Raw genomic sequence first — 13462 nt, 5'->3', positions numbered from 1 at the left:
TTGTCCACAGACTGGAGAGGAGACTTCACTTTTCCTGAGCTGATGCTTTCTGGACACATTGCAGTGGAGAAATTCCTGAAGCACTCACAGTTACAGGATTTTGCTGTCTTCAGTGAAACTGTGTATACATACTCTCCCTTGGGCAAATTTGGCTGGATACTGGTGGTGTTGAAGTTAGAGCAAAACCTAACTTTCTCATTTGTGTTAGCTCTGCAGTAATGATAGTGATAAGAAAGTGCTATCGCTTCTACTGTTTTAGTACCAGAAGTGTAAAAAGTGTTAGTGTTTTGGGTTTATTTTTTAACCTGAAACTTGTTAAAGAAATACACCTAGGACTATCCTACAAAAAAACAATTTTTGTACCCTTTATATACTTTGGAATGTAATTTTGTAGAGGAATCAATAGACACTGTGGCTTCAAAACATTCAGACATCAAAAAGAGCATAATGTAATGATTATTTAGTGTCCATTCCCTCCAATCCAGCATTCATATCTTTTCATATATGAATTACAAGAGGCACTTTCTATGTTGCACTCTGCCTTACCTGAAAATATTTACAATTATATTTACCTAAAACATTTGGTCAAGACTGGCTATTGCTTATGCAACTATTTACCCAAATCCCTGGCCCCTGTACCAAGAAATGGGAAGAAAAGCACTGAGCAGCCAACTCAAGAGTTATCAAAAAGCCTGAATTCAAGGAGCAGAAACTCTTAAGAAACAACCATGGTAAGAGGAGTATTGTCTGTAAGATCTTTATTTCTTCCATAAAAGAGGAAGGACTACATCATCTAAGCAGAGAGCTTCCAATTTCTATTAAGCAAGATGGTTCAAGCTATACCCACACTTTTGGGGAGGAGGGCAAGGAGGGGGAAGGGGAGCAAACAGCCTTGCCCCAAACAGCAACCATAAAGACAAGCTGTTGAAAACTGGTCACATTTTGCACTCCTTCAGAAACCAAAAGGGAGAAAACAAAGCAAACTCCCAACTTACGTGCTAGGGTGGCTGTATAAAAATGTCAATTATTTAAACACAGTACTTCTCCAGAGGAACCTGCTTGCAGAAACAAAAGCAATGCCTGTGCAGTAAGTATCTTTCCAATGTCACTTTAGAAGATATACAATCCTGTCTGGATATGCAAAAGCCAGTAATACCAGAGGACAGAAAAAGCAAGTAGGCAACCCACCATCCTGTGGCATTAAAAAGTGATTAAATGAAATTCACAAATGGTTTAGTGAAGTTTCTGATAGACTAATCACATAGCAGGGCTCTAAACAGAGAACCAGACCCATTATCATAATATTCCCTTTAAAAAAACTTTTCTTGGCAGAGTACTTAATGTATTTATTATATGGAGAAAATGGCTTCTCACTTCAGATTTAGAAGGAACAGAGGGCTTCCCACAGCAAATACTAGTACAAAATCCATTCTTTGCTTTAAGTCTCCATGTTTTGGAACAAAGATGAACTAACTGTTGACCCAGTTTATAAGCTCATCTTAAAATTGGCCTGTACTTCAAAACAAAACAGACAAAAAATTATTCTGTTGTGCAGCAGAGTGTTCACCTACAGACACCAATGATTCACTTGAAGCAAAACTTAATTATTTTCTGACAGATTAGTTAAAATTGGCCAGGGAAATCAGAGCTAAAAGCTAAAATACTTTTCAGAAGCCATATGCAGCAAGGATGCACTGCTTCCCTCTATTACCTACCTGTACGGTTCACCAAGCTAAATACGGATGTTTCTCATTGTGGCTAGTGCATTATCTGTACGTTTTATATAGAAACAGTACAGTGCTAATCAATACAAATATTTGGCTCATTTTTTAAATTCAGGAAGTTTCCTTTTACATGGCAGGTGCTCTATTTCAGATAGCCACACTGATGAAAACATTCCTACATGGCAGATGTCTAAAAAAAAAAACCCCATGAAAAAATCAAGCCACTGGCTCTCAAATCTGTCACAAACACATTCAGGATATTTCTAACTAAATACAGTGCATAATTAGCAGTCATCTTAGAAAGACTTAACCTTTATTTGCCCATTTATTTCAGTCCACACTTACCCCCACTTTTCCCAGTACACTGGCTGGATCACAAAACACTTTGCCACAGCCAAGAAGAATCTTTTTGGGTTGGTCACTCACTTTGGAGTTGTATTTTACAAAACAGTTGTAAGCAAATTCTGAATTCAAAGCAAGGGGGATTGACAGATGAAAACCACGCTAATATTGTATACAGAGATTGGTGCTCAGCAGTATTGCCTTTTCAAACATTCTCAATTGCAAACTCATCTATTTTCACAATCAAAACATTTTGTCTGAAAAGTTTATTTTAGTTTTCTGAACACTCTAAAGCAACTGTGCTTTTGATGTTACAAAAGTGTTCAGATAGGATTAACAAAAATTAAAATGTTCTAAATTACAAATTTAATTCCTGTAAGAGCTTGAGAAATAGAACAGAAAAGCATGACATACACACATTGTGAAGAAACCCCAACTTTTCATGCAATGGCAGGCAAGATGTAAAAAGCCACCCGAATTCACACATTTTTACACCGAATCATCAGAAAAAGTACTCTGTAGTAAATCTGTACATCCAAATACATTTGGGATCTACACCTAAGTTACATTATTTAATGTTATATACACTTATTACCCCTTGTATGATGTCTAAAGGAAAATCTTCATTCAACCCAAACCCAAAAAAAAATTGCAAGACTAACTTGGAAAAAAGGAGAATCACTTTAGACATTCAGTTAAAACGTTGGTTTTGTTTTAATCTAGACCTCAGAGTGTTTATTAAAAAACAAACAATCCTCTTCATTTAACATTTTGCTTTCTAACTGTACAGTAAATTGCATTGCAGAGAACACATCCCGTCTTCAGACTGTATTTTCTTTGGATGGATTTAAGATGTAGCTGGATATTACTTTAAAGATAAATAAAGGGAAGTTGGTCCAACTAGAGCAATAGCTGATATATTACATGCATATGGGAGTTTTATATATGTTTAAATTATTTTTTTAACAAATGAGTGTAGGGTAGTTGATATTGCAAATAAACCAAAAAGCACCTGGAGTTGAAAATACAAAACATACCTCCTATCCTGGCAATGGCAGTAAAAATCAGAAGAGTAATCTTTCTGGAACAGCATTTTTACATAATTTAGAAATGTTGAGTACCAGGAAGACTACTAATCAAGTAGTTTTAGCAGCCAAGTTTCCCTCTTTATATTGAATGGAACAAATGCTTTAAACAAACTGTTTGTCCTCTTCACTGAAGAGAGCTAGTCTATTCATCTTTAATGAGCTAGGTTTTTTGTTTTTTGATGTTGGTTTTTTGGGGGGGAAAGATTAGCCACATACTGTAGTAATGCCTACTGCATATAATCCAAGCATTTGCTGTGAACAGTTGGAGAAAGCAGTCAGTAAGAACCTAGGATCAATGAAATAGATGTTACTTTAAGCCATCCACGAAATGGAGACCCATATAGTGCCCAGTGTTAAAACCCAAATCTCTTCTCGCGCGTTTTGCTGTGCAAATTCATCCCCAGGAAAACAGGAGCTGATCCATAGTTCAATTTTCTTATTTCCTTAGTCAATTTTCACATTAGTGTAGATTTTACGAACAAAGGCACTTGTTCCCATGTAACCAATAGCTCCTGCAAAAGAAACCAAAAACATTCAATGTGTTAGAGAGCTGATCATAAGAACAAGCCAGCAGTATAAACCACGCACACTTCAACAGTGAAAGTCACACAAAGCACATGCCCCGCACACAGAAACTCCTCTATCTGCAATACTTGTTCTCAAACTCGTAATTATCCATGTTCGCCCTGAAAGGCTGACAGGAACTTCCCCTGTCTAGCAAACCAAATCCATTAAGCCATCATACCAAGAGGCCATGCTCACTTGGCCTAGATAAATATAGCAGCCCCCCTACTGCTACCAATAACCAAGTCCATTTTTTCTGAGCAGAGGGTAAAAAACACACAATCACCCACTCTGCAGGGAAGGTGGATGGGAGGGCAGGTTTTTATTATAAGTTACATGCCTTCTGGATGAGAGTTTTATTGGCAGATGGCTACTTCCCTCCCACAAAGCCCAAACAATAATAGATCCCCATCCCAGGAGTCTTACACTCCAAGGAGGTCTGTACAAAGACATTAACAAGTAGCAGTTAGTAGTTCAAGAAATTGCAACCTGTGGTTTTCAAATTAGTAAGAGTCATGAGCAAAGTATGCATTGTCACAGCAGTAATAAAAGAACAGGTCACTGAGTTTTTGATAGGGGCAACAGTTTATACTAAACCCAAAATACTGCAGTATTAAGGACACCAAGAAAAATTAAAGAAATGCACTGGACTAAAGGCCTCTTCTCAGAAAGAGATTCAGCAACTCTCCTGGTCAAATTCAGAACTCAGGTTTGCCAGGCTCAGTAAATACTGTGGTCTTACAACATCAGCAGGGTATGTCTTCATCTCTTCCAAGCAAAATGAGAGTAAGTCAATTTGGCTGATCATCATGTTTGAAGTGAAGTTGAAAATCAGGCAAGAATTAGAGACAACTGCTGTCTGACTGCCAACACAGTCGTATTTTACAGAATGGATAGAGAAGTCAGGGTCTGTAAATCACTACAGAAAACTCCTAACATTAAATGCTTGGATGCTTGGTAAAGAACACTCTTAAGAGAAAAGATATTTTTCCTTCCTTGAAGAAACGAAGAAAAGCCCAGAACAAAGCATCGCAGTGAATTAGGATGCACCAGAACTGCAGAAGACATGTTAAATATAGAAGTCTAACCCATGCTAAAATTTTTAAGCCAAACTTTCCAGTAAAAATATAAAGTGGTTGTTTTGCCTTTACATATTAAATCTGTACAGACCTGTAGCTGGCATTGCTGACTATGGAATTATTCAGATTCTGAAGAGTTCTTTAAATCCTGGAGACTAATGGGATAATTTATGAAGTCAGCCATTAAGCTGTCACAAAGTTATGATTTTTAGACCCTCAAAAGCCCAATATTTATACCCAATCAAGAAATCTGCACAAGACAAAACTAAATAAATAATAATAAATCATTCCAACGTTTTTGGAGCAGTAAGGAGCTTGTGGATTCAGCTTCTGTACGGGACAGCATTCCAAGTTGTATAAATATCATGGCAACCATTCCACTGGCCAGCAACAAGAGATTTGCATTACTAAATCGGGCAAAGCAGAGTTCCATTAAAGCAAGTACAGCACACACAAGATCAGGTTGCTGCCTGCAAGCAAGCTGGGGATGCAGCAGAAGGAAGGCCTGACTGTTCAAGGAGACACCAGTGCAGCACTTGGACAGACCCAGGCTGTGAAGAGGTGATGAGAGCTTGGAGTCATACAGAAGCACGTGCAGATTTTTCTGCAGCTTGTCAAGAAATAATCTTCTGTCTTATGAAGTAAATGAACAAAATAATGGCACTGGACTCCTGCTTTAAGGCTCACCAGGCTTTTCCTGTTAAAGCAAACACCGCCAATAGATCCAATGCCCATTTCCAGTGCTAACTGAGATACATTCCAGAACTTGGTCTTTAAGAGTTCCTCCAATCATGTGATGCCAGGTATCACAGAGATTTGAGAGAACAAAGCAATAACTGTGCTTCACTTGGGATCTAGAGAATGCATGAGGTGGAAGTGAGGGGGAGGAGTAGAGAGTAGCAGTCACATGAAACCACAAGCTCTCATCCCCATAAACAAATCATAACCTATTCTGAATCAGAGAGGTGCCTTAGCCATGAAGGCCATTAATGGCCAATACCCACGGCAGGGGTTAAGCCTCAAGGCTACTTCACAGGCATTGAATAAAACATGGGGCAGGGAGGCAGAAACCCTGGGCATCGAGGACTAAAGAACATCTTCCTGATTCAAATGCAAGGCAGCTAGCTCATCTGAATTAAAAAAAAAAATAGTAAAGGGACATTATTTATTTATTTATTAAACACCTTAGCAGATGATATTTATAACCTGGTTATGGCCTATTTAGGGTCAGCAGAAATGGACTGCAAGCATATTTCAGCAGAACAATAAGCTTTTAAATAAAGAGAAAAATCCAAATACTGAGGAAGAACAACCACAAAGCAAAAAGAGATTAATTCCCATCTACTACTTCAAACCAATTACTACAGTTGTGACTTTGTAAGCACCAATTTTTTAAAAGCTCTTTAAGCATACTTAAATGCTGAAGTGTGGTATTGCAAGAGTTCTTTCTACGTTACGTAGCCCCTAAGCATTCCACTAAGTTGGAAATGAGTCTCAACCTTTTCTGCCACTAAGAGGGAAACATGAGGAGCTCAAAAGGTTTGGAAATTCTCATGGGCTCCCTACTGTCCGGCCCCAGAAGTGACATGCTCTGCAGAGAGCAGCAAACTTTGTGGATCAAAGCACCCCACTACATGTGGGATTGAGTTCACTAGGCATTGTCAAAGGCATTAAACCCAGAGCTGGATGATCCATTCCTACAGAGAGTTTCCCTGTGGCTGCTTTGGGCCCTAACTAGTTCATCTCACATCCAACTGTGATGCCCAACACTCCCACCCATGTGAGCCTCTAGAGAACAGCTCCACACACTTTTCAAAGACCTACAGCCAGCAGCACACACACTGCACAATTCTTTAACACCTACACAAATGCATTTTAACAGGGGATTTTTTTTCTCCACTCCACATGCTGAAAATGGCGCTTCTCAGTAAAAAGGAATCTCACGTCTTCTCTTCCAACACATTTAAAAAGACAAAAAGAAATTTCAATAGAGCTGTGGAAATAAAGTTTAGTGTGCTGAAGTATTTTCTGGTTTTGAAAAATTTGGATTTTACACTAATATTCCATCAAATAGTGACCTACCATGAGAAGAAATCATTTGACAATCTTCTTCTTTTGTGTTTTAAAACATATTTTAATTACAGAAACTGGTGGACAAGCTTGGCTTCTGCATCACAGACATTCTAATCAATACTGGCCTGAACACTTTTGAAAGAAAACATTAGAGCTGAAAAGTATAAGCCTATTAAAGAAAAAAAATGGCTGCAAGACTACCAAAGCAGCAGGGAAGTCTTGTAATGTGCCAAGAACCTGATGAAGCAAAATTACATTGTATGAGAGAAAAGGGGAGCAGGTACTCAGCTGTTAATGATGAATTTCCTTCCCTTTTTATAAAGCATTGTGGTATTACCCACCCTTTTGGGATATCAAGAAATATATACTTTACAGAAGTAGGTTCCTGTAAGACATCTCGTGTCCCAAATCTACTTCTAAGAAATCTTCCCACTAGCTATAGGACTATTCATTCACTGCTAAGACGTATTAAATTAAGATCACTCACCAAAAAACCAACATTAGAGAAGAGTGCAAAAGAATCAAGAAGCACTTGCTGAAGGTCATAAAGGAAATGATAAAAATAAAGTTAACGTGAACAAGTTTTTGGCTTTAACAGATGACCTCCCTACCATGAACGATGTTTTTGTCTAAACATCTATCAAAATAGTATCTTAAAAAACAATGAAATCCAGCTGCACACAGAAGCACCCTGCACTCTCGTCACCTGTGAGCTCTCAGCCCTCTGTTCTGCTCACCCTCATATATACATGGTACTGTCACCACTATGGTGCTATCATTCATTGATGCCTCAATGGGTGCACCTAGCTCCTTGTTTCGGCTGACAGTAAAAAATCCAAAGGAAAATGCTAGCATGGTCTCAACTTCATTTGGAATTTATTTTCCAGGATTTCTTGCCAAATACCGAGTCTTTCAAGCTTGCACAGAGGGTGAAATTCCCTGCACAGTATATAAATTATCCTCCTATCCGAAGACACAATCCACAGGAATCTCCTATATAAGGTAGGAACCAAGTATAAGCAGAAAACTCTTCAGATTCTTCTTAAAGACTTTTTGAGCAGATCTTGCAGACATACACATTCCACCACCAAAACCACGAATAAAAGTCAGAAATATGAGTCTGAAAAAAATCGTTAGAAAACCTTCAAAGTATCTGGAACTTACCACACATTATTCCCAGAGCTGTGCTAAATACTGCCATATAACCAAAGTAAAATGATGTTTGAAACAAGCCATACATCCTGAAAAAGAAAGACAGAAATTTATGCTAGCTGTTTCCCCTGCTTTTAATCAATAAAACTGATTTGGCAATACAGTAATCGGATATTCAAGCAAGAAAAGTATCACTTACTTTGTCTTGAAAAAGTAGTAGTAAAAGGAGTACATGTAAACATAAATCGCAGTTGATGCCGCAGAAAGAAAGCTTGTCCATTGCCTAAAAGCAAATACACGTCCATCATACAACTGGCCAAAAGGCTTCCCAAGAAGCACAATGCACTTGGAAAAGACCCATCTAGACTGAGGAAACACTGCTTTTCCACAAAGGTCTCCCAATCTGGTTAACTATGAAAACAGTGCAACACTTACCACCTGTAATCCTCTGCATTTAGCAGGAAATACGTACAAACGATGGTCACACAAACTGTCACAATGCACAGGATAACCAGAACCAGCATCATAAAGCCATAAACATAGTAGATCTTGTAAGCCCAGAATGAAGTAAAAATGAAATACCTGAAGAGAGTAAACAAAATATGCAGATGATACTGTAATTCAACTTAAATTGTAATTTTTAACCAAACTGGGAAACAGCTGAGGTACTCACATTTCAATAAAAATTGATCCAAAAGGGAGTATTCCACCTAGGCAAACAATAACAGCTGGTTCCATGAACCTGAAAGATATTAGGATTAGTTTAGGGACAACTGAAATTTTTCATTTATAAACATATTAAGACCAGATTATTAATATAGCACTGAAGATTGTTTAAAAGGCATGCTAACAAGAACACTTCTGTCTCATAGCAGCAGATTAGAAAGATGCCCTCAAAAATGTCACATGTATGTGTAAAACAAGAAGTTACTCTTGGGGAAAGCTGAAACAAAACATGAGGCTTGTGCCTATCACCTAAAGGCATAAGGTTAGCCCTCTAACCAGCCTTAAGGCCACAGAAAGAATCTTTCTTGGCAAAACGGGCCGAAGCAATCAAGTTCCATGACATCCACTAGCCCTGCATGAAGGCAGTGAAAACACAGTGCTGTGGATGGCTACAGATACAGCAAAAAGCACAGGCAAAATTTCACAGGATAATGGTTATATAAATAAGAACCAGCGTTCATTTTTAATGCTGTACTGAGTCATGAACATATAGTTAAAAATGAATACCCAGCTACCTGTAGAAGACACTGTCACTAAAAGGTGACCTCTCAATGATGCTGAATCCAGCTAGTAACCAGTGATTTCATGTGCAGCTTCTTTTATTATTTATAGGGAGACTTGTCTAAGCTGATGCTGTGTTACTTCATCATCATCAAGAGAAGTATTTTTAACTGTCATGCTGAACCAGAAAAATCCATCCGATTTCCAAGATACCGGTCACAATATAAATGAAATTCTAACATCTGAGCTGCACAACCCACCACTAACAAGAGACTCAGTGTGCTGCACTTCTTGGACATTACAGGCTTACATGTTTCAGTGCCCCTTTCACTTCGTCTGTTCCATTCCTCTGAACAGGGAAAGCAAGAAACGTCTATTAAAAAAATCCTCTGAGGATATTTTAATTTCCGTAGCTTGCTGCTTTCACGTCAGAATTAAATTAATAGGAAAAAGTGATTGCATTCATAATTTTCCAAAAACCTAAGTATAATTTTTGAGACTAGGCACCACTTTGCATTCACGTCAAACATTATAAAGCCTTCTTCACAGTTCAAACCATATACCTGTAATATTTTAGGCTCTGTGCCATCAACAAAAGTACAGAATTGGGAACAGCATTGCAAGCTTCTCCCTACCACAACCCTGCAAATATGTCTCAGCTTGTGTTAGGAGACCATTAATCAGAACAGCTCTGCCTCCAAGGCACACTCAATCCTAAACCAGTAAGAGGCATTAACTGAAGTGGAGAGGTTTTAGTGTCAATATACCTATACAAGAACTGAGTTGGCACCACCCCCTTCACACAGGGACTAAAGAGCATTTCAGGCAAAATGTGAATCAGTGATCCAGGAGTGTAAAATCTGCTACAACTATTAACCATGGTGTTTTAATTCAAAAGAAAAATCATATTAGGAAAATGTCAGTTGAGTGGTTCTTCTAGGCATAACTCAATTTAAATTAAAAGGAATTATTCCATTAAAGCTGAAGACCAGAAAAGCCATTTTAAATGTATTGAAGAGAATATTTCCAGTTAACATTATGCTCGTCTTTACCATTTCTTCTCTGGTATAGGACGAGGCACTGCATTGACACGACATGGGAAATTAGGCTGTCCCGACAGATTTCGGCCAAGAATAGTCCCAACAAGATTCAGTGGAAGGATGACAAAGAAACAAATACAGCACACTGCCACCTGCAAGCAAAAATTTACAGTTGCAATTAAAAAAACAGGTCTAAGACAACAAGAGAAGATAATCAACAAGTATTAGTCCTTAGTAGTTATTGCTGTAGAATCATACTCCTACTTATGAAGCATTAGTCACCATATATTTTATCAAACAGAAGCATTTTTCCCTGAGAAACTTCCTAATAAACATTATTAACCCTATTTTCATCCATCAGTTGAGCGAACAGAACCATTACAGACTGCTTCACTGTTTCCATCTAATCATTGTACTCAATACATTGCACATGAAATAAAAGGAAACCTTCATGGTACTTCATAACAGAAAGCATTGTCACCGTTTTTTACAGTTTTGCAGAGAGTGCAAGTGGGAATTTCTCTGGGAATTAACATCTAGCAGTTAGGTAGTTGCACACAAAATTACAAGTGTTGGGTGCAGAATTTTTAATCCAATACAAAAAAGCCCAAAAAAACCAAAACCAAGCCAACCAACCAACCCAATAACAATCACAAAACCATATAAGAATGCTACAAATTTTGACTCAGTTTTGGGTTCAATGTTTTCCACTATGCACCAACCAGGCAATTAAGAACACTGACTGACAAAGAAACCAGTGACCATTGGTACACAAAGATACATAATTTAGAAACACAACAAACCTACTTACATATAGAAATCAAGTTTATGCACAATACAGGAAAGGTCAAGCCAATGCTCCAGCTCTTTCCAGTGGAACAGCCTCTCTAAAAATCTACCATGAATCTTTTTATGCCACTATACTTATCTAGCTCAATTTTTTCTATTCCTTAAAGGCAACATAATTTATCTCCCAAAAATAGGAAAATTTCAAGTGTGAAGCAAGACATTCTGTATTCATAAGTCTTTAGCACAAAAAGAAATAGCATTAGACAGTTTGGTAACTTTTTGATATTGATAATTAAAGACAGAACAGTTGCCCATAATGCAATCACCACAGTACTGAATACTGACCCTGTGACCTTTTCTATGCAAACATATGAAAATATTGCCTTTTAATGGCTTTGTTGCCTGAGGCTCTGTGTACACCCTGGTCCCTCCTGAGCAAAGGAGCTACATTTGCCTTCACTCCAGCAGAATGCTAAGTCCAGCAGATTAATGCAAAACAACAGAGAGCAGAATAGATCTAAGAGCACACATTGACTTGCTTTAGAAGCAGTTACTCTGAGGATAAATGAAAGCTGCTCATGAATGTTGTATCTAAGAAATCTACAGCAAGCAGCTGAAAAGAAAGAATGACATTAGTTCAATACAAACTTAGCAATAGGTGAAACACACAAATTTGAGGCAGCATTTTACTAAAGTCAGTGGGTTATTCTTCTATTACTGGCTAGCTTAGGACAGATGTGAAGGGAAAACATTGCCTGGGATTGGATGGAGCAAGCCTTCATGCTTCACAGGAGGGGTACACCAAACTGGTGGCTCAACAAGCAGAAGCACTTTCCAGACTGCTCTGTATATCTTTGAGAAGAGGTTATTAAAGAATTACTTCATGAGCCACTACAATATGAAGCGTCACTGGTAAATAAGAAGATGCTAAGTTGTACTTATACTTGAAGTATAAATAATATAATAAGAATAAAGCAGTTTTTACGCAATTAATTTAGTATCTCCCATTTATCTTCTTCCATTACTCAAAAAGCACAGGTAAGCAAGCATAATGTTTTAAGTAGGACACTGAGGTTGCCTAAGAATAAATTTCAGGAGAAGCATACAACTCAATGGATACAGGTTCTGCCCTTGAAAACTGCTCAGTCTAAATGAAGGAGCAGATCAGAATTTTCAGAGAAAAAATGTTAAAAAGTATCAGAAACATCAAAGAACATAATCTTGAGTGCTACATTTATTAAAATCCTCACCAAAACGTCCCAGCTTGTTTGAGGTGCAGTGGGTAGAAGAGATTTTCAAGAATTAAGGTGTGGATAGTATCCAAAAAATTTCTGAGCTGAACATATTGAAACCACTTCCATTTTCAAGAAGAGTATGCTCTGCTTCCTGCAGCAAGGCCCTCTGGATGTGCCAGGTGGTCCCTCCTGCTCTGTGGTGTTGTTCTAGCAGGTAGGTTTCACACCTGGCTGAGGCAGAAAGCTCAGATCCAGGCAGTGTGAAAGGGTATCTGTACTGCTCATGCAGCCACAGCTGTCTTTTATAGTGCAGGTTTCAAGATGACTGTAGCTTAATTTCTTGATCTTAAAAATTTCACCTGACTGGGGACAGTGATAGAAAGAGAATCCACTGCTTTACTGCATAAAGAAACTGCCCAGGAACTGCCTTGGGCTCTAAGCTCACCTGCAACAACACTTAGCATCTTGTTTTTGTCCATCTTGCAAAATGCGTCTATTTCACAGAATCCACACAGAAAGATTATAACCTTGGACAAGGAACCAAGCAAGGAACATCCAAGCCTAATTACTGATTAGCTGGCAAACTCCTGGATGAAATAAGGCTGTCAGTAGCATTTCATGGTAGCGACACCCTCTGCACTGCTGAATGGATTCAAACCAGTTGGGAAAGGAAAGGGCTCAACCTGATCCAGCAGGACTTGGCTGCTGTGTCCAGGAAACTGACTCAGCAGTAGCTTTGCAATCTAAAATGTTCATCTGCATAAAACAAGCTGAAACAGATCAAGGTCCCTTGAATAATGACTTCAGTAAGTACAGTCAAGCTATCCCTAGTACACCTATAATTGGCATCCATCAGAAAAATCTGTGGTTTCATTATCAGATCAGCCAAAGTATTACTGATAATGGTGTAACACCTTACATTCTGTTATCCTGAAAAATTAACTGATTTCAAACAGAACAGCCAGCATCTTCAGTGATACCTAGCAGCAGCACTAGATAAAGTCAACATTTTGTTAACCAGAGAAATGCCACTTGTCTTAATGCTATCCTGTGTTCTGAGGACATGTGAAAGTGAAGTACATTTTTTTCTTTTTATCCTGGAGCCACTTCAGGAGTCTAAAAATTATGTGAGCTAAGTCTGGAGTGCAA

At 38.3% G+C, this 13462-nt stretch overlaps 1 protein-coding gene across 1 annotated transcript in view; it reads right to left on the bottom strand.

Annotated features, from left to right (window-relative positions):
* Positions 1–741: 741 nt before the first annotated feature.
* Positions 742–13462, bottom strand: part of TM9SF3 (transmembrane 9 superfamily member 3) — a 33199-nt gene continuing 20478 nt past the window's right edge. Inside the window, exons 9-14 of the mRNA XM_005416514.3 lie at positions 10302–10441; positions 8696–8764; positions 8458–8604; positions 8222–8305; positions 8035–8111; positions 742–3666 (exon numbers count right to left, since the gene is read on the bottom strand). Of these exons, the coding sequence (XP_005416571.1) occupies positions 3599–3666; positions 8035–8111; positions 8222–8305; positions 8458–8604; positions 8696–8764; positions 10302–10441 (585 nt within the window). The 3' untranslated portion in view covers positions 742–3598. The remainder of the gene's footprint in view (positions 3667–8034; positions 8112–8221; positions 8306–8457; positions 8605–8695; positions 8765–10301; positions 10442–13462) is intronic.

Source organism: Geospiza fortis, unplaced genomic scaffold (genome assembly GCF_000277835.1).
Source record: "Geospiza fortis unplaced genomic scaffold, GeoFor_1.0 scaffold130, whole genome shotgun sequence".
In the NCBI taxonomy this organism is placed as follows: Eukaryota; Metazoa; Chordata; class Aves; order Passeriformes; family Thraupidae; genus Geospiza; species Geospiza fortis.
The sequence above is the reverse complement of the archived record's forward strand: the minus strand, read 5'-3'. Positions and strand labels throughout refer to the sequence as shown.